At 40.1% G+C, this 18,412-nt stretch overlaps 1 protein-coding gene across 5 annotated transcripts in view; it reads right to left on the reverse strand.

Moving 5' to 3' along the window:
* LRP1B (LDL receptor related protein 1B) overlaps positions 1 to 18,412 on the reverse strand; it is a 638,345-nt gene that overhangs the window by 288,892 nt on the left and 331,041 nt on the right. For all 5 annotated transcript variants that reach the window (XM_077181744.1, XM_077181743.1, XM_077181742.1 and 2 more), the window contains exons 4-5: positions 8,509 to 8,628; positions 6,748 to 6,876 (exon numbers count right to left, since the gene is read on the reverse strand). In XM_077181744.1, the coding sequence (XP_077037859.1) occupies positions 6,748 to 6,876; positions 8,509 to 8,628 (249 nt within the window). The remainder of the gene's footprint in view (positions 1 to 6,747; positions 6,877 to 8,508; positions 8,629 to 18,412) is intronic.

Raw genomic sequence — 18,412 nt, forward strand, 5'->3', positions numbered from 1 at the left:
CAAATTATCTCTATCCAGATTACTGGAATTTCAAAAAGAATTAAGGCCAGAAAAACCTGCAGAACTCATGAGGACACATGAAACTGTAAGATGCTTTTCATATAAGAGTCTATAAAATAGGACAAAATCTGAGAAGTGGGTGCCACTCAAAGAAGTTATAAAATCTGAGAAGTGGGTGCCACTCAAAGAAGTTATAACCAACCTGACAATAAATCCAGTGCAGTGAAACCTTAAAGCACAGGAACTCTGAAATTTAGGCACATGTGAAAAAAAACCTGTGTTACCACATCAGGAGCTCTCACCCCAATGTAATCTGCTTGTTTTCAAAGGAATGCATCAATGTTTGAACACTGCATTGACATGCAGCACTTTAAATCAACATTTCACTTAATGGAGTTCTCAGTTTTTCACTAAGCAGTTCCAGATGTCTAAATGGTGGAAAAAATGGCATAAATAAAAGGATTTGACAAATGCCACTTCATCAGCAGGTCTGATTAAAGAGAAAAGAATATTTCAGTGAGTACAGTGCTCACTGGTCTCACACAAAGTCACAGCAATAGGTGTTCTGTTCTTTGGTAATATCTGCTTTTATTTAAACATCGTTATTCATTTTATGATGTTAAAAAAAATATTTCTATAAATCTTCAGTGTATATTCTTTCTAATGTGGATTTCATTTACTCCTTATTTATTCTTGTTTCATTCTATAGTGTATATTCTGTCTTGTTACACATCTTGTCCCTCCTCAGTAAATCCCACGTGAACATCTGTAAATCCACACTTCTGCAGTGTTACTTTTGGAACTTACTGCCTGTCCTCATCATCCCCACATTCCCTTCCACCCATCAGATCAGATCCAAGCATTATTTTGCTTTGAATTTCAAAAGATATCCAAGAACTGCAGGGATTGAATTTCTTTGCAAAACAATCCCTTGTGGTGTAAGCCATGAGTGAAGCTCTCAGAGTCTTGTTTGTTTTTCCCTTTCCAAAAGATAAAGTACTGGAGGGGAGAGGGTGGTTCTCACTAAGCAATTTTTTGTTTGAAATCTGCCAGGTAGGTCCCTTTGCAGTCAGTGCCTGTGAACCTCTCTCTTTCCCCTTGTTCTTAGCAACTTTTGCTACCCTTGAGGAAAGGGAGATTTAGGAACTTCTGTCCCTATCACCCACTCACCCCAGACTGGTACAAAAGGAGAGTTTCCATCTGCATCCTGCTGAGTCTGGGGATTTATTTTCACATCCAACAGCTCTGCGCTCAGCTTCTCTCCCCACAAAATAACACCACTGCCTACTTCTGGATTCAATCACTCTTCCCCCAGCTCCCAGCAGTGTGGAAAGACCTTTATTATGATTTTTGCTCTTATTCTGTGTGTTAAGCTGGATATTTCCACAGTCTGCAATCTCTAAAGCCTCAAAGAGAAGGCAGCTCACAGGAGCTGTTTGCAGTTTCAAAGCCACCAGGCGGTTTAGGGCTGGGAGAGAGAACCAGATCTTTTCTTTGAACTGACCTCCTGAAAACTGTAACGAGGATTTAATACCTCACTAAACTCCAGAGAAAGGCTGTATTTTGGTATTAGGGTCTAAGACATAAAGGAATTCTTAAAAGGAATTCAGTTCAACCCTCTTGAGCAGCAGTTGTAATCAAACCTGGCTGCAGACAAAGGTGTTGGAAGGACCTGTGGCATTGCCAAGAGGTTCTGCTCAGCAGGAGCCATTGCACAGTAAAAATACAGAAACTGGATTACTGGCCTTGAAACTGTATTTTTAAAGCATAAATGCATTAAATAATGCAATGGATTGAAGCAGTTAATCATGGTTTTGCACAGTAGGGTAGATTACCTGCTTCCTTCAGTGTTGCTCAGATAAAGGCCGATTTCAAAATTTGAAAAATATAATGTATTGAGAATAAAACTGTACAAAATATATACATTTCATAAAAAATATATAAATTAACTTACTGCATGGCATAACAGATGAAAAACAGGAGATACTAAGAAAAAAATCATGTCTTCATTCTCACAAAAACTGCTTGTGAGATTCTCCAGAATCTGTCCTGAAGAACAGATTCTACACAGCTTAAAAGTTTAGTGGACAGATTTAGGGTGAGTTCCAGTGAACTGACAGCAGCTTTTCAAGCAAGTGGACTTCATGTGTGTTATTTTCACAAGTTTTTCTTTTTATTTTTCCTCATTTTATAGGAAAGATAAGATGTGAATAGCTCTTTAATCCAGGGAAGTTTTATGATTCATCCGTCTTGACTAAAATGAAAGCATCCTCCTTTGAATTATGTTTAAGATAGAGTAGTGAAAAGATGAAAGGCTTGCATTTCCCTCCTACCTGATCTTGTCTAAAATACAGATCAATAAGTGATGCCACAACAAATCAGAAATGAAGGTGTTTTGCACTGCCAACAGACTTCTCATCTGAAGAAAACCTCAGAAACGCCAGCATTTTCTATTTTTTCCACCACAATGATATGAAAGGCATAAACTCCAGAATTCAGGGTTTACAAACAGCTTCAACCCTCTTTTCCTGGGGTATACATGGTAAATCATAAGAGCTTTGCTGTCCCCATGGTATGTATTGTATAAAAATCTGAAAAAAATACTAAGAAGACCAATTTATTTTTACATTATTTTTGATGTTTAACCATAATGTACATCAAAAATGGGTTATTTAATTTCTAAAGTTTTAAAACTTATTTTCATGAGATTTTACAAGAAAATTGTGTTGTCAAATCAGTTAAACAGGGCTGATTTTTCTTCCTAAAAGCTAGATTTTTTTCTTTAGTCATTATCAGTTCATCCCAGTTTATCTACATGAGAAATGTTTCTCACTGCACAGCATTTCTCTTTAGATTGGCTTTGGAAATATAAAACATACCAGGAACTTTTGTAAAACACATTAATTTCTTTTCCTCAGCGAGATATTCCCAATTCTGTAATTTTCTTTCCTTAAATACTCTTCTCATCACATGCAGACTTTCCAATTTAGGCATACGAACTTGGTAAACAAGTAAGTTCTTAAATTCTGTTCAGCAAAGCTGTGTTTTGTTTCATTTTCACCTCAGAAGAAACCATTAACTGCCTCTTTATTCATAAAAGAAAATATGCTTTAAAAGTCTGGGGGAAAAAAAAAAAACCCCACAGCGAGCCCCCAGCTGTTTTGATACCCATTTTAACATCCTTCCCAAAGGGAATGTGCAGCTAAAAGCTTTCAGCTGCAGAGTTATTTAATTGTGCTGAGGAAGAAAATGCAGAATTTAATGAGGGAGAGAGCTCAGCACCTTCCCAGCCGAGCATTTGGCTCCCTGAAGGGCAGCAAGGAGCAGATTTTGGGGAGATCTCTGCTAATTGTGCCACCCCACAGGTGCAGGGATGGTTGAGAGGGGACAGGCTCCGAGGGCACCCAGCAGCTGAAGGACCTGTGGGGTCACCACGCTGTCCCCAGCCCCCTTGGCTCCTGCAGGCACCAACAAGTGCCACCTGCTCAGCGCCTCACCGCTCCTCGTGGGGAAAATAGGAAAGGTGAGAAGATTTCTAGGAAGCTGTGAAAGGTCTCAGAAACATTAAAGAACTTATAGACAGTTGTGGCTGTAAAGTCTGAAAGGAGAAAAGTTATAGTAATACAGCAAGCAAGGACATGAAACAATAATTTGAGTTTTAGGCTTGACCAAGATAGACCTTAAGATGACAGAAAAGAAGTCTACAGAAGAAAAAATGTAGAAAAATATGTTTAGCAAGGTAGTAGAAGGTTTTAAGCTAATAATGGAATATCGTGTATTGTTAATGGAAGGCATACAAGCAAGCACAGTGAGAAGCAGGTGCACATGTACTTTTAGTGATTGGTTAAAACAATGATCTGTAAGCTTTAGTGTCACAGACTCATTTTATGAAAAATCCTTTCCTTAGAATTTTTTCTCCTGAGAAGCTGGGAGGCCTCAGGAACAAAATGTAACCAATGGTTATCTGCTGCTGTGGAATGCAACAGGTGCATCTGGGATTGGTCTCATGTGGTTGTTTCTAATTATTGGCCAATCACAGTCCAGCTGTCTGGACTGTCTGGTCAGTCACAAGATTTTATTATCATTCCTTCTTTTCCTTGCTAGCCTTCTGATGAAATCCTTTCTTCTATTCTTTTAGTATAGTTTTAATATAATATATGTGGGAACTCAGCACATCGCTCCGGATGTCCAGAGTTGCCAGGAGAACCCTTGGGGGTCTCGGAAATCCTGGAATGTTGCCAAGAGTGCTTGGTAGCTTGATTTTGATCCATCCACAGAAGTGACAGCAGTTTGAGGACATGAGAATCACTTTAGAGTGAAGGGTGTAAAAGGGAAACATTTATAGGGTGAAATATAGACTTTAAGGTTTTTTGTACAGGGGGGTTATGGAGACAAGATGGAGGGATCAGGGCGTGTCTCATCCTTCTTCTTCTTGTCTTCCATCTCCTGTGGTGATGTTGGCACTTGGGGATTGGTTTACGGTGAAGGTGCACTTGCTAACATGGGTGAAAAGCATTGGAAAATAAAGGTAAATATTGTGTACGTAGATTTTAGTATAAAAAGACATGACCGCCCCGTGGGTGGTCAGAGTGCCCTTGGCTGCCTTGCAGATCAGACCTCTGTTGGGCAGACAGAAAATTTTGTAGATAAGAAACAATAAACAACCTGAAGATCGAAAAGCTGAAGAGTCCAGACTCGTCCTTTGCATCGCGTGCCACCCAAGAACCGCCCTGCCCGTGTCGGGGCAGAGACAGACAGCCAGACCCGACAATATATATATCATAAAACAATAAAGCAGCCTTCTGAAACATGGAGTCAACATTCTCATCACTTCCCTTGTCCCTGGGACCCCTGCACACCACCACACTTTAGCAATAAGCTATTGGCTAGAAAGTTTTTAAAATGCTCTGTAACAAAGAAATTGTGCAATGCTGGTTGCACATGAGCTTTGCCATCTTCCAATTGTCTCACCCATGAAATGGGGCTGATGCCACAATAAAGGTCAAGGGATGTGTGCCAGCAGTGCCACCCTGTTTGTCCAAGCCTCCAACACTCTGCTCAGTGCTCAGAGTGCTCCCAGCTCATTCCCACAGCCAGCTGGGGCGTTTGGTGCTCTGGTGCCCAGGATCTCAGCATGGGTGGGAATTCATATTCAGAGCAGATCTGCTGTTATTAACGTTGAAAGCTGCACAGAAAGCCCAGCCTACAGCTCTAGTGCTGCTTCTTATCTCTCACAGCTTTTCCACACAGAGCTGAACGCTCCTCAGCTCATCTGCTTGACAACTACTATTGCCAAATGTCGACAAAGCAGAGAGGCTGCTCTTTTTCCATCCTTATTTGCTTTAGGTTCTTTAAGGAGAAAATTTGATAGGTTTTCTAAGGGCTGGGTTTCCTTTTTTCCTTAGACACCTGCTTCTTTTTTTTTTTTTCTTGGATTCTGTTCTTCTGATCCAAAGCTAGCATTTTTTTTCAAAATACCTAAAGTAATGGGGAACACTCATTCCTGTGCAGCACCATGACCCTGGTTTGTACTGTCCTACAGGGCTTTCTTTGATTAATGAGTAGTGATTCCTTTCTGAGAATACCAAAAATGTGAAAAATTCTGTCAAATAAACATGATAAAGTAGCAAAAACTACAGAGAAGTCCCTTATTAATGTGATTTGTTTCATCTTGACACCAACAGCTAACCACAACTCTCAGTTGTTACTCAGTTTTCTGCGTGTAAAAAGGGAAAATAAAAGGGTCATCTCAAGTCCAGTACTGGCACCCGGAGGATTTCCTGATCTAGAATTGCATTTTTGATTTTCATGAGGCAGAGAAAGAATAATAAATTATTTTTACTTTGCATGGGCTGTTTTATCTCACAAGACTTCAGGGTCTTTTTAAAAAAAAAGGCCACGTATGGATCAAGAAAAAACAGTATAAGCAGGAAAACACTCCTTTACTCCTAGTGGTGATGAAGGAAGGACACATTTAGGAATGCTCTTTAGGTGAAGAAGCCTCAAAACCATCACTAGACCTTTCTATTTTCTGATGGCAAGAGTTACAAAAAGGAAGCCTTAAAATATATACACACTAAACATGACTTCATACTCAGCTGCACATGCTTCAGTATTGTGGATGTTGAAGAATTCCTTAAGGAACTTTTTTTGTGTTTTAATATAAAAGCATTGTTAATTCATTATGCTGAATAAGAAAACACTGTGTACTATATTGCCTCATTAAGCACAATTGACTAATTTCCTCAAATACCCAATCCACTACAAGTAATGAAAACATGCACTAAGCAACAAAAAGCCTCATGTGAATATGTACATCAGGAAATTCACCTCTTGGGATGATGCAAGGACAAAGCAATCTCATGTCTTTTTTCATCCTAAGGGTACAATTACCTCATGATCATTTCCCCTGTCTCCATTGTCTTCCCAGAGTAAACAGCCTTTTTTGTTTGTGTGAGGAAAATCTTTGATTTATTTATGAACAGGGAACTGGGAACTCTTCTAATCTTGGCTGAATTGAGTATTTTGCTTTAATTAATAATATCCAGATAATAACTTTTGATATTTCCCTTGGAGTATTGTCTTAATAAGGGATTTTTTTTTTTTCTTGGCTTGTTGTGCAGCTCTTTGTAGTGGAGTGAAGGAAAGTTCATCTCACCTGTGTTCATCTCTGGCTTTTCACATGACTCCTCCAGGACCAAACCACAAAATATTTTCAGGAAGGTAAAAAAAGAAGTTAAAACTTACTATTTTTGGCCTTGCAGGACTTGTTATCAGGCTGAAGCACATAACCCTCCACACAGCTGCAAGTGTAGGATCCTTCTGTATTTACACACATCTGGCTACAGCTTCCATACGTGTCACATTCATTCACATCTAAAGGGATATTAACAAGATCTAGTTTAGGGATTAGGAAAAAAGAAAGAAATTCAATAAAATTGAGTATTCTAAGCAAGTTTTATAAGTCATGAATCATTTTGGTGGGAGGCCTGATGTTTTTCCTTTCCCAAACCATGAATTTATCAGGGATGTTGGCTGTTGAAATCACTCAAGTAGCCAGGAAGAAGGGCAGGAGTTTTCAAGTTCAATAGCTCTTAATTTTGAAAGATAAAACCTTCATTATTTCAAGTAGTCTCCAATGCCTGCATCATGTCAGGGAGACATTTGGGTCCTTGTTAGCAGCAGAGATCACTAGTTATCAGGGTTGATGAATGGAGCAACATTTCAGGAGAGCAAGTAATTGATTACCCTTCTCAACCTATTTATGCTGGCAATGTCTTACAGTTCCTTAAATGAGCTGTCACCATGTCTCCATTAAACCACCATCCAACATCAAAAACTATATACTCCTCTAATAAATATAAAGAACATTTTTCTCAACTAGGGTGTATAAAAATAATACCATAAAATCAAGAGATGCTATTTAACAGTGGTTGAGGATTTAAGTAATAAATTGACATTCTAAAAAAATCCACTGTTTAAATTATTTCCTGAGATATATATTTTAATCACAAAACATGACAGCCATATAGAGAAAGAACTTATAATAAATTATATTTATGAAGAATCTGGCTCAGTACTTTTAGTTGGAGAGAGAAGTGATTGGTAGTGAGAACATCCATAGGGCCATAGAACTCCACTATGATTATTAATAGAGAAAAAAAATAAAGCAAGAAACAAACACCTGGACAGAGATTGAAGAAGTCATATATTTCAAAAATGGAAGAGAACAGTCTACAATTTAAGTCTACAATTAATTACTCCAAAATAACATTCCCAGCTAAATTGTGCGACCTTGGGAGGCTTCATTTATAAAATTCTAATCTAAGTAAGACTTCATGGCTGTGAGGTGAAACACTTCAAGTTTTAGAGACTCTCCTGGTGGGGAGGTGTGGAGAGAGAGCAGCTCACACAACTGAGCTGTAACTCCAGAACTCCTCCAGTCCAGCTGAGCTGTGGGAAATAGTAAAGGGAAGATGATGCTTAAAGCAAACATTGTTTGAAGCAGGCAGACCTGAACTTTCAGTGACTGGCTAGAACAATTGTCTGTAAGCTCTGGCAATAGTATATTGGCTAGAAGTTTTTTAAAATACTCTGTAACAACAACAACAAAAAAAATCTTTGACTGCTGGCAGTATGTGAGCTGTTACCATCTTCCAATTGTCTCAGTGATGTAACGAGGCTGATCTACAACAAAGCTCAACGAACATATCCCAACAGTCCCACCCTATTCGTGAAAAACCCCAGCACACTGATCCTTCTGTGACTTCAGGGGAGCTGCTGCAGGGGCACAGGAGCATTAGAGAGTCAGGAGGGAGGTCCTGATTCTCATTTTAGGGACACTCTTTCCTATTCCCTGCCCCAAAAGCCCACGCTTGTCCCTGACCAACGCCTTTGAAGAAGGATGAGGAAGCAACATTTCTGTGCTGGCTGTCCACCAGCTCCCTGGCCCTGAGAGCCAGCAGGGAACCATGGAGCACCTGGATGTTGATGGCATTTCTGGTTTACCTGTGCAGCTTCTCCTGTCAGCGCTTGTTTCATATCCATCCCTGCAGTAGCAGCGAGTGCCGTTCCTGGCGATGGCACATCTGTGCTGGCAATTCATCTGCTGGCACTTGGGGAGCAGCTCTGGGAATGGCAACAGAGCAAGTTGTTACTAAATGTTTGTGTTATTCCTAAATCACAAACTTTAGAAACACTGAACTACGTTTAAGGGCATGTCTCAGGAAGGAAGCACCACTACCATTTATGTTAGCTGTAATACATCACACACACACCCTGTAAAGAGCTTGCTATGACAACGGTATGTCAGCAAGTTAAACATTGGAAATCAGCATTTATTTCTATCAAGAGTTGCTCAAAAGTTTATAATTGAGGTGTACTGTTGCTCTGCTTAAACATCCATTTTATGCATGTTAGCCATAACTGTTGTTGGGGGAAAAAATAAACCAAAGCAAAAATAATCCTGAAATGGTAACAGTTATTAAAAAAAAAATAAAAATTTTTCAACACCTATGTCTTTATTATTCCTCATACCAATTGATTTTCTAACTTTTAAAAGCTTGCTTTGATTTAACGATGTGCACACAAAACCTTCACACCAGACAATGGAGATACATTCTGCCTCAATAATTTAATGTTGGACATGTAATATTGGATAAACCCATGGAGATTATATATGTCATTACTGCAGACATCCTTCATAGAATCTGCTTAAATACACACCATCAGCACAAGACATGATGCAAACAAACTGTAGAAATCTTGTAGAAATACAGACTGCAATGTTTTCCAGAATGAAACAGCACAAAACCAAACAAAATCCACTCCAACCCTTCCCAGCTCAAGCTGTCATGTTTCAATAATTTTGCTGATCAAAAAAACCCCACTATTTTAATCAACAACACTTTTTCCCCCTCCAGGAAAAGGAAAAAAAAATATTGAGAAACCCAGCTTAAGGAGGTGCTCTGAGGGTATTTTTCAAAACTATTCAGATGAGTCAGAAAGTAACCTGCAAATGGACAGAGAAATTTCTGCCACAGGGCTGACTTTAAGTAACTGGGTATGACCTAAGGAAAAAGAGAAATCTGTATCCTAATATGGGAACAGTTTTAATCCATCTGATCATTATTCATGGAGTTCTACTTGGGAGTAGAATGAACTTGAATATGAAGAAGAGTCTCTATCAGCATCTGAGCCCTGGAGCTTCCATTCTGGAGCGACTGCCGCTGTCAAAATTAGGCTGAAATTTTGGGAGAAAAGTGGATGTGGCTGGCACACAAAGTTACTACTTATTCTAATGCAACTACTTTAAAAAGAAAGTGGTTTCACACAATTTTCTCAGGGCATTCCCTAGAACTCTTTGCCACACAATCTACAGACTGCCCAGAGGTCCATAAACCACACACTGTGTAAATCTGCCCATTTTCCCAGTGGTTTCTGGTATATTTCTCTGCCTTTTGGGCCCCTGTGCACAGGAAGATAATACATTTTGTGGCTGTGGCTGGCCTTGTTGTTTTCCTGTCCCTAGTCCAGTCCTTAAAATCTGCTACACCTTTCCAAGAGCAAGTCCCAAATAGAGGGTAAACTGGAGAACTTCCCTAAAATGGTTCTGCAGGCTGAGATGCAGAGCTGTTGAGTTAATACATCTATCTGAACAAAATCAACACATACATCTCATTTTCTGAGCAAACAGGGATCAACCATCCTTTACCACCGATAATTTTCTCCCTCCAATATTTGGCTGATGCTCCACAGCCAGGAGCTCCTACTGGATGGGAACTGTTTGACTCACAAACAGGGAGTCTTGGTTTGTTTGCACTCTTTCCTTAATGGATGCAGACAGGCAGCAGCTTGAACCAGAACAGAGCTGCACACAGCCAGGAAAGCTGGAGAACAGTGATAGTAAATTGGCAAGTGAGGCCCATCTGGGGAAAATTAAAAACAAAATTAAAAAAAAAAAAACAACCAAAACAAAACAACCCCAAGCAACAACAACAAAAGTCTATCTGCTCATTTTTTTCCACAAAAAATGGCTGTATTTCATTAATTTTAAGTTATTCCAGTACCATATGAGTGTCTTTTAGCACTAAAATAGTTGCATTTCCCTTACAAAACCATTAAAGAACCACTGTTAGTTGCCATCTGTTTCTGACTTCAGACTGACATTTTCCCCTTCTCCCCTAAATTATACATCAGATCATTTCAAATACATTTTGTTTTTTTTATTGTGACAGACACTTTCTGGCCCCAGAAATTTTTGCTCTGTTGCTGATCTGCTAACCCTGCTGAGGGAACCCATAAGTGAAAAAGCAAAAAACACAATAACAAAGTAGAATAGATTAATAGAATATAACAAAACAGAATAGATTAGGAAAGAATATTTCATTTGAAAGGGACCTACAATGATCATTTAGTCCAACTGCCTGAGCCCTTCAGGACTGACCAAGAGTTAGGGCATGTTATCAATGCCTCTACCTGATGCCTTTAATAAATAAAACATTAAACACTAAAATAGCAAATGTATTTTCTACTTTACTAGCTAGTTTGTAACAGCTGTAATAGTGATCCTGAAAACCTTTGGAAGAAAACAGAGTTTGACTGCCTCTGGCAATGTTTGAAATATTGAAGGACAAGCTATGGAAGACAGTGTATACATTTAAGGCTTGGTTAGATTTGTAACAGGTTTCTTGGGAAGTGAGGAGGCAAAGAAAAATCATGAAGCAGAACACTGATATTTTTAATGCTCCAGCTAGGACATTTAAAGAGATAAAAGCCAGGGACTGTCATTTCTTGTCTCTTCTCAGATTCTGCACCCACTTTGATCTCCCTTTCTCAGCCAGAACCGGTTTACAAAGTACACAGGCAGTGAAGAATGAGCATCACTGAGCCTTCCACTTTCATCACAGCTACAGAAACCTCTGCATTTGTCAAAGCCTGGTATTTCTGCTGCAAGATTTAAAGGAAGGAGCTGCACTGAAGGAAACAGGAGAGAGCTTTACAGCTCTCTGGCAGAGCCACAGTTCAAGCCAAGGAGCTGCAGAGCAAGCCCTGAGATTTGCAGAAATACGGGGGAGCAGAAGCAGCTGTGAGCGCCTTTAGGATGATCTACTTTCCCCAAACCCAGGGAGTAGTGATTTAGGTCATTTTGTTCAGCGTTTTCTTTCTTCCACAGGAGACATGAAGGGCAGCATTTTTTACTTCCCTACATCTCCATGAACTCTCTGAAGTTGTGAGCCAGGTCTGCCACAAAAGCCACCCATGCCAATCTTCTGCTTTCCTCCTTTCATGCTGCTCTAACTCCCAGGCATCTGGTCCCACAGGAGAGCAGGCAATCAGGCAAAGATGCTGCTGATCTCACCTCCCCTAAAGTGATACACCTTTGGCAATGACTCAGAGGAGCTGTAAGCTTCCTGGACAAACTGCTCCCACAGGCATTCACCACAATAAAATCCTGCCTTCATTTATTCCTTCTGTGTTCAATGAAACACACTGCTTATCACAGTTCATTCAAGATGAATGATATAAGGAACTAACTTCTCCTGAATGGCTTTTTAATGAAAGGTTTAAGCAATTGATCTGACTATCCTTTTTGTCAGTTCCTCCTGAGCTGACATGAGGTTCACAAAGGGTTCACACCAGGTTCTCATGCTCAGATATTTTGGCTGTTTCTACAAAGTGAAAAAGAAGCTCAGCGTGGAGCTTCTTAATACTGAATTTATTTATTTATTTATTTGGTGGCTATTGGGGACTGTGAAAAAAAAACAAACAAAAAAAACACAAAAAAAAAAAATCCCACAGATTTACCAATGTACCTGTTTGTCACAGTTGAGACAGCCACAAAACACAGAGCACCATCATACAACTATTCCAGAAGTCCTCACCCCATACAGAGTAACACCACAACTCACCAGAAGGTTTCAAGCATCAACTCTTCTTGCTCTTTAGCCCAACCTTTTACACCCTCATGTTAATGCATTTCACCTGTGTGCCCTCTGTTCCCTTTGGTGCTTGGTCAGCACACCTCACCTCATTACCTTCAATGCTGCTCGCCTGCTTCTCACAGCTGTACCCATTGGGGATGAGGCTGGGCCAGCCCCACTCCCAGTTACCACAAACTGTGTGCCTACACCTGTTAGCTTTGTCTTTCCAGACAGGGAAAACAACCAAGGCCAGGTTGGATGGGGCCCTGAGCAGCCTCACCAGGTGGGAGGTGTCCCAGGCCTTGGCAGGGTGCTGTGGGATGCAATTAGATGCTCTGTAAGGTCTCTTCCAACCCAAACATTTCTGTGATTCTGTATAATCTTATGAAAGCAGACTTGAGGCACACACAGAGAAAAGTGTATTTAGGTGCCATTATTCCTGAACCTCCTGCATGATAATAAAGTCTTCTGGCTGCAATGGGTTCCCAGTTATGTAATATGAAAATCCTGTCCTGCTCTTTTTGTAATGACAATATATACTGGAGAGTACTGACAACATTGCAGTACTCTGTGAATTAAAATTTACTGACTCTGTAACATTGATAAACATCAAAAATACAGAGCTGGCGCATATAAAAGAAACTGGCTGAGGTTTACATGCTGAAAGTGCCAGACAATACACCAAGGGGATAAAAGCAAGAGCTTCTGTTGTCAGTTCAGGACTTCCCAATTTGAAACAACAAAGGATCCTTGTCACATAGTTCATCAGAGAGTGACCAGGAGCTACCAGTGCAATGCTGCCTGGGAAAAAGGGAAATGCATCACTGAGAGCACTGGGAGAAATGTTTCCCATAGAGAAGTGTTGATGTCAAGGCCCAGGATGCTCCTGAGTGCTTCCCTTCCAGGAGGCAGCTGCTGGCAGCTGTGCACACCCCAATGGGTACAAGGAAAATAAACTCAGCTTTAAGCAGAAGCACAGCCTGAGGGATTAGCAGGGGAATGGAGAGCTGCAATCTGATGGGGAGACTGTAAATTTTCATCTTGATTGGTGCCAGGGGATGAAAATGAAGAGGAATTAGGACTGCTGTCTATGAATATATCAGAGGATCAACAGCAGGGAAAGAGACAATTTAAACTAAAGGGCTATTGGCAGAAGTACAAATGAGTATAAATTGCCCATTAATAAATTCTGGCTGAAAATGAGAAGGTTCTTAGCTATTAACATAATCAGGTTCTGGAACTCCTCTTTGAGTGGGAAGAGCAGGGACAGAAAATAAGTGCTTGCTTTTGACATGGATCATGATAGACCAAGGAAAACCAGCATATGGAAAGGGCCCTGAAATACCAGAAACCATTTATGTGACCCAGGAGGTTCCTTCACTGTGTTCCTCAAGCAACATACTACCTGATGCTAAAACACAACTTTTCATGATGGAACTAAGATATTTTTTTTTTCCTTGTGTCTGAAATATACCCAAAGGAAAACTTACAGGAGCTTGTTACTCAACTATTCTTCTAATTGAACTCTGTGCAATCTCTTTTTTTTTTTTCCTTGAATATTAGTATTCTTTTTGGCATCTTTGTGTTTCATAAATTTACTTGATTTTATCTCTGTTTTATTCAGTTTTTGTGATTCAATATTCATACACTGATGTCTAGACTATTCTTATCACACATATGCCATAACCCTTATTTTTCTTTTCTGGCTTATGCTTTGAGTTCTTTTAAGAACAACCCTTTCACAAATTAGACTTTGTTGCAATCTACTGTAAGTTTTTTGTTTGTTTGTTATTGTTGATGCTAGAGAGAGACAATATAAAGCTCCATGGATTGCTTCTCTGGCAGAAAAGGGTGGCTTGATTGATAGAGTTCAACTGCTGGACTGAAATAATGCAGCATGTTTTTATCTTACATTTGTTGGGTCATGTTATTAGTTTTTAATATCTTACCACAAAAGCAAAAAAGACAGAACTGTAATGAACTTTGTCAGACACCTCAGCCCATAACTCTGCTATGGTAGATGCAGCACAGAAAAAGAGACATGGAAATCAGAGATCATGACCTTACAGCCCTGCTGTGAGTGAGCTCTGTAAAATTCAGCAGAAAAGCACAAGGAGTCAAATTTAAAAATGTTGGGGTTTATTTGCTCCTAAGGAAAAAAACCCAAAAACATCCATTCAGGAAAATAAACTGGGCTCTGTGAAAGACTCAGCCATTTACAGCTGAAGTCTGCAGCCAGCCCAGCTGCCCTGCCCCAGGATCCATCAGGCAGGGCAGGATTTCTGTACAACTCACAGACAGGGTAATCAGGCCCCAGAATGACAAGTTAAAACTCTGCATCCTGAGCTCTGGCAGCAAGCCAAAGCAAACTCTAAGTCCTGGGTACAACCACAAGCCTTTTTCTTCACACTGCTGGGATGTCTAAGTTAGGAGTGCTGATAGGTAATTCCATGAGGTCAAACTCCTGAGGGCAGAATCTTTTCATAAGGCTGAAGTGTTACAATAATAATTTTAAGACAGAGGGAGAAAAATGATGCTTGAGGATGGTGCTTTGTCCTGGGTACCAGGCTGCTCCTAAATTTTCCATAAAATTTTTTACTGGATAAAATGTATAAACAGATTGTTGTATTTCCACCCTTTTTCATTACTATCATCATCAGGCAAGCAAGCCTTTTTCCCAGCAGTATTGACTGAACCTGAGAACACATCATGCAGCAACTGGTGCATCCTGTGGAGGAAAGGATGATGGGCTGTGATGTGTGAACACCCCTGAGGCTCAGGAAACACCTGGGAAGTCCTGGCTGTCCCTTCCTAAACCACTGCTGTGAGGACAGTGCTGTCACATAAAGGCTGAGCACCTCATTTTGTCACGTTAGTTAGAATTTATTTGTAAAAATGGCCTTAATGCACTGTGTCAGAGCTCAGCCCCATCAGCAGGAGAACCTTGGCCTGCAGCAAGAAGTGATGCAGGAAGTTTTACTGGGAAAAGAGCAGCTGATGGTGGCACATGGATTGTGCTTCACAGTTTCACCTGATGTATCTCAACCCTCTATTGTATCTTTCCCCACATCACTGTCTATGTGTTGGCAATCAGCCGCTGAACAACTTAATTTGTTAGTTTAAATAGACATTACAGCATGTTTGTCTGCTTTATGATTACAGGAAAATTACATATCTTGTTTAATCTGCCTGTCAGTCTGCACACAACCAGAAGTGTCTCACTGTGATTATTGTTCAGTGAAAATGGGCACGTCTTGCTGAGTAAGTTCAGGCTGCTTCTGAGTAACAAGAGATTTCTTACAAAAGACAGATTTTTTTTCCTTCTTTTTTTTTTTCCCTGCAGTCATTTCCAACATATCAGAGAGAAGAAGGAATGTTGCCAAAAAAAAAAAAACCACAAAGAAAAAAAAAAAACAAAAACCAACCAAATAAAAAAACACCAAAAAAAACAAAACAAAACCAAAAAAAACAACAACCAAAAAAACCAAAAACCAACCAAACAAAAACCATTACATAATATGTTTCCATAATGTTCAGCAGTTCTTTTCAGAGTATAACTATCTTAAAAGTATCACAGAACAGTATCTCCCTACCCAGTCCAAGGATAAATTCATTTTTCAAGGATGTACAATTGAAATTTCTGCCTGCCTAAATCTTGACCTACAATATTTGGCTCAGCTTCAAAACAATTTGTTTTATGTGGTGTTCTTCAACCATAGCATCACACAACACTTTAAAAGATGAGATCAGCAGGTAAGGGGCATGTAGAGAAATATTGGCTTCACCCATGGAAATGGCTCATTATCCTGACCTTTTGCTGTTTTAGTTATACCTTGGCTGCCATACACAAGCATAAGCTAAAGAAAAGATCACCTGGGAAAAAACAAACTGGGTAAATGATTTCATGGCTGAAGAGAGTAATTTATCTGTTTTTTCACCTGGACATGACATATATAAATTGAAAAGAATAGCTACGAGAAGAATACACATTTATTTAAGTTTATATAAACCCATTTATAGTTTTAGGCATATTCAATGCCATTCAATATACCAATTTTCATAGCACTGAGTACATGTTCATGAGGTACAGATAATAACCTTTATGGGTGTCTAATGAGATATGAAGCCTGACAATACTGCACACGTGAAAAGGCCAGAGATGAAAGCAGGGAGTGATAAAGTCTGAGAATGGCAGAATGGAAAAACCACAGAGAGGTCCAGAAGTCAGCAGGAGCAGATCACCTGGGCTTTTTAGTGGCCTGGGCTCAGTGGTATAAAATGCATTTCCAGAATGAGCTCACAATTTCTCAGCCTTGTAAGCAAATTGCAGTTGAGTGTGTGAGGAATGCTTGGACACCAGAGCAGCAACTGGCTGGCAGGAGCAGAGCAGTTTCTGCTGGGAGAAACGCTCAGGAACGTTTTGTGGCAGTAAAGGATGCTCAGAAAGCTCTCAGGGGGAGCTCTGGAAATCTAATAAACGTTGGAGTCCCTGATTGTCTCTCCTGTCCCCTCACCTAGGCACACAGATCCACCCAGCTCATCTGGTCACTGGATGACAAGGACTTCTAAGTGGAAAAAGTGTGGCTTCCTGTGGTTTTAGATATGTTTTTCAGCTTTATTTATATATGGGAAGCCAGCTTACAGTACAGCATCATCAATGCTCAGTGCCTCTCTTAAAACAGGCTCTGAACCATCTCACTCCCTCATGAGCTCACCCAAAACCCAGGCTGTGTTTTCATACCTGGATTTCTGGGCACGGCCCACAAAAATCAGCTGAAAATCTCTATAATGTGCCTCAAGTGAATACACCCCAGCATGGCAATGCCCTGTTCCCTACATGAGGCACACCAAGATGTCTCAGTCCTCCTCTGGAGCAATAATTTCTAGAGATAAATAACAAGTTGAGACTCTCTTTGTTGTGTTGCCTCATCTAATGCTATAGATATAACGGTGCAACAGAGCTGGGAAGGGTGTGGAACTTTTAAAATATTACAGAGAGGCCAAAAAGATATTATTTTTCTTTTACTGATACTTGAGGGGGAAGGGGGTGAAGAAAAAGGGAAAACAAAAAAAAAAAAAAGCTGGCAACTTTATTTACTTTGCTCGGTTTGTAGTTATGTGGAAAACCATAATTAAATCATTCTGAAATCACAAAAGACACCTGTAATAGCTTTTCCCAATGCCCAATTTCATGCCTCTTCATGGAAGTAGTACCTCAGAAATTGCTTCTCTTCGTGAACACAACTACACTTGACAGATAAAATCCTCAAAAAATTGCCAAGCAGAAACCTCAGGCTCATGAGGCAGAGCCTTTCTGGAAACTCAGCCAAGGACTTGGAATCAATTGCAAAAATAGCAGCAGGTTCCAGAGAACCAAACATGAGATTCAGTAAGTGACCATTGTTTATCTGCAAACTAAACCTAGTGAAGGGTAACAGAAAGGACTTTAGGTTAGAAGCAAAATTAAAAACTGGTAGCAAGGAAAAATTATGCTAGAGAAATAAAATCCTTATTCAATTATTGACTGTTTTTATCCCAAGGAGACAGACATACATACTCCTGGACCCTGGCAGGGACTACAATAAGTGACACACTCCCTCACAAGCAGATGTTCAGTCACCTAAGGAAGCTGAACATTTAAATTTCTCCCTGCAGCAAGCAGGGTGGGATTCAAGTTGACTTTTGGAGCGTGTTTGTCCCAAATGGAAGTGAACAATTCATGACAAATTTTGCTTTAGGTTGTACATTGCTGCTGGTGCCTGGAAGCACTCACAGTTGCCAGTTTTCAAGGCTGGCAGCGTTTTCCTGGGCATTTCTCACCCATGGGTGTCACCCATGTGTCAGAGTGCACAAGTGCAGGTGTCCAGAGAGCTGGGAAATGGGAGCCATCAAATCCCAAAGCCTAGGAAGTCACTGTGACTCAAACCTGCTGTCCCAGTGCTTGGGAGAACACACACAATTCCATCTGTGGTGATTTGATGGCATCTCAC

This window comes from Agelaius phoeniceus, chromosome 7 (assembly GCF_051311805.1).
Source record: "Agelaius phoeniceus isolate bAgePho1 chromosome 7, bAgePho1.hap1, whole genome shotgun sequence".
In the NCBI taxonomy this organism is placed as follows: Eukaryota; Metazoa; Chordata; class Aves; order Passeriformes; family Icteridae; genus Agelaius; species Agelaius phoeniceus.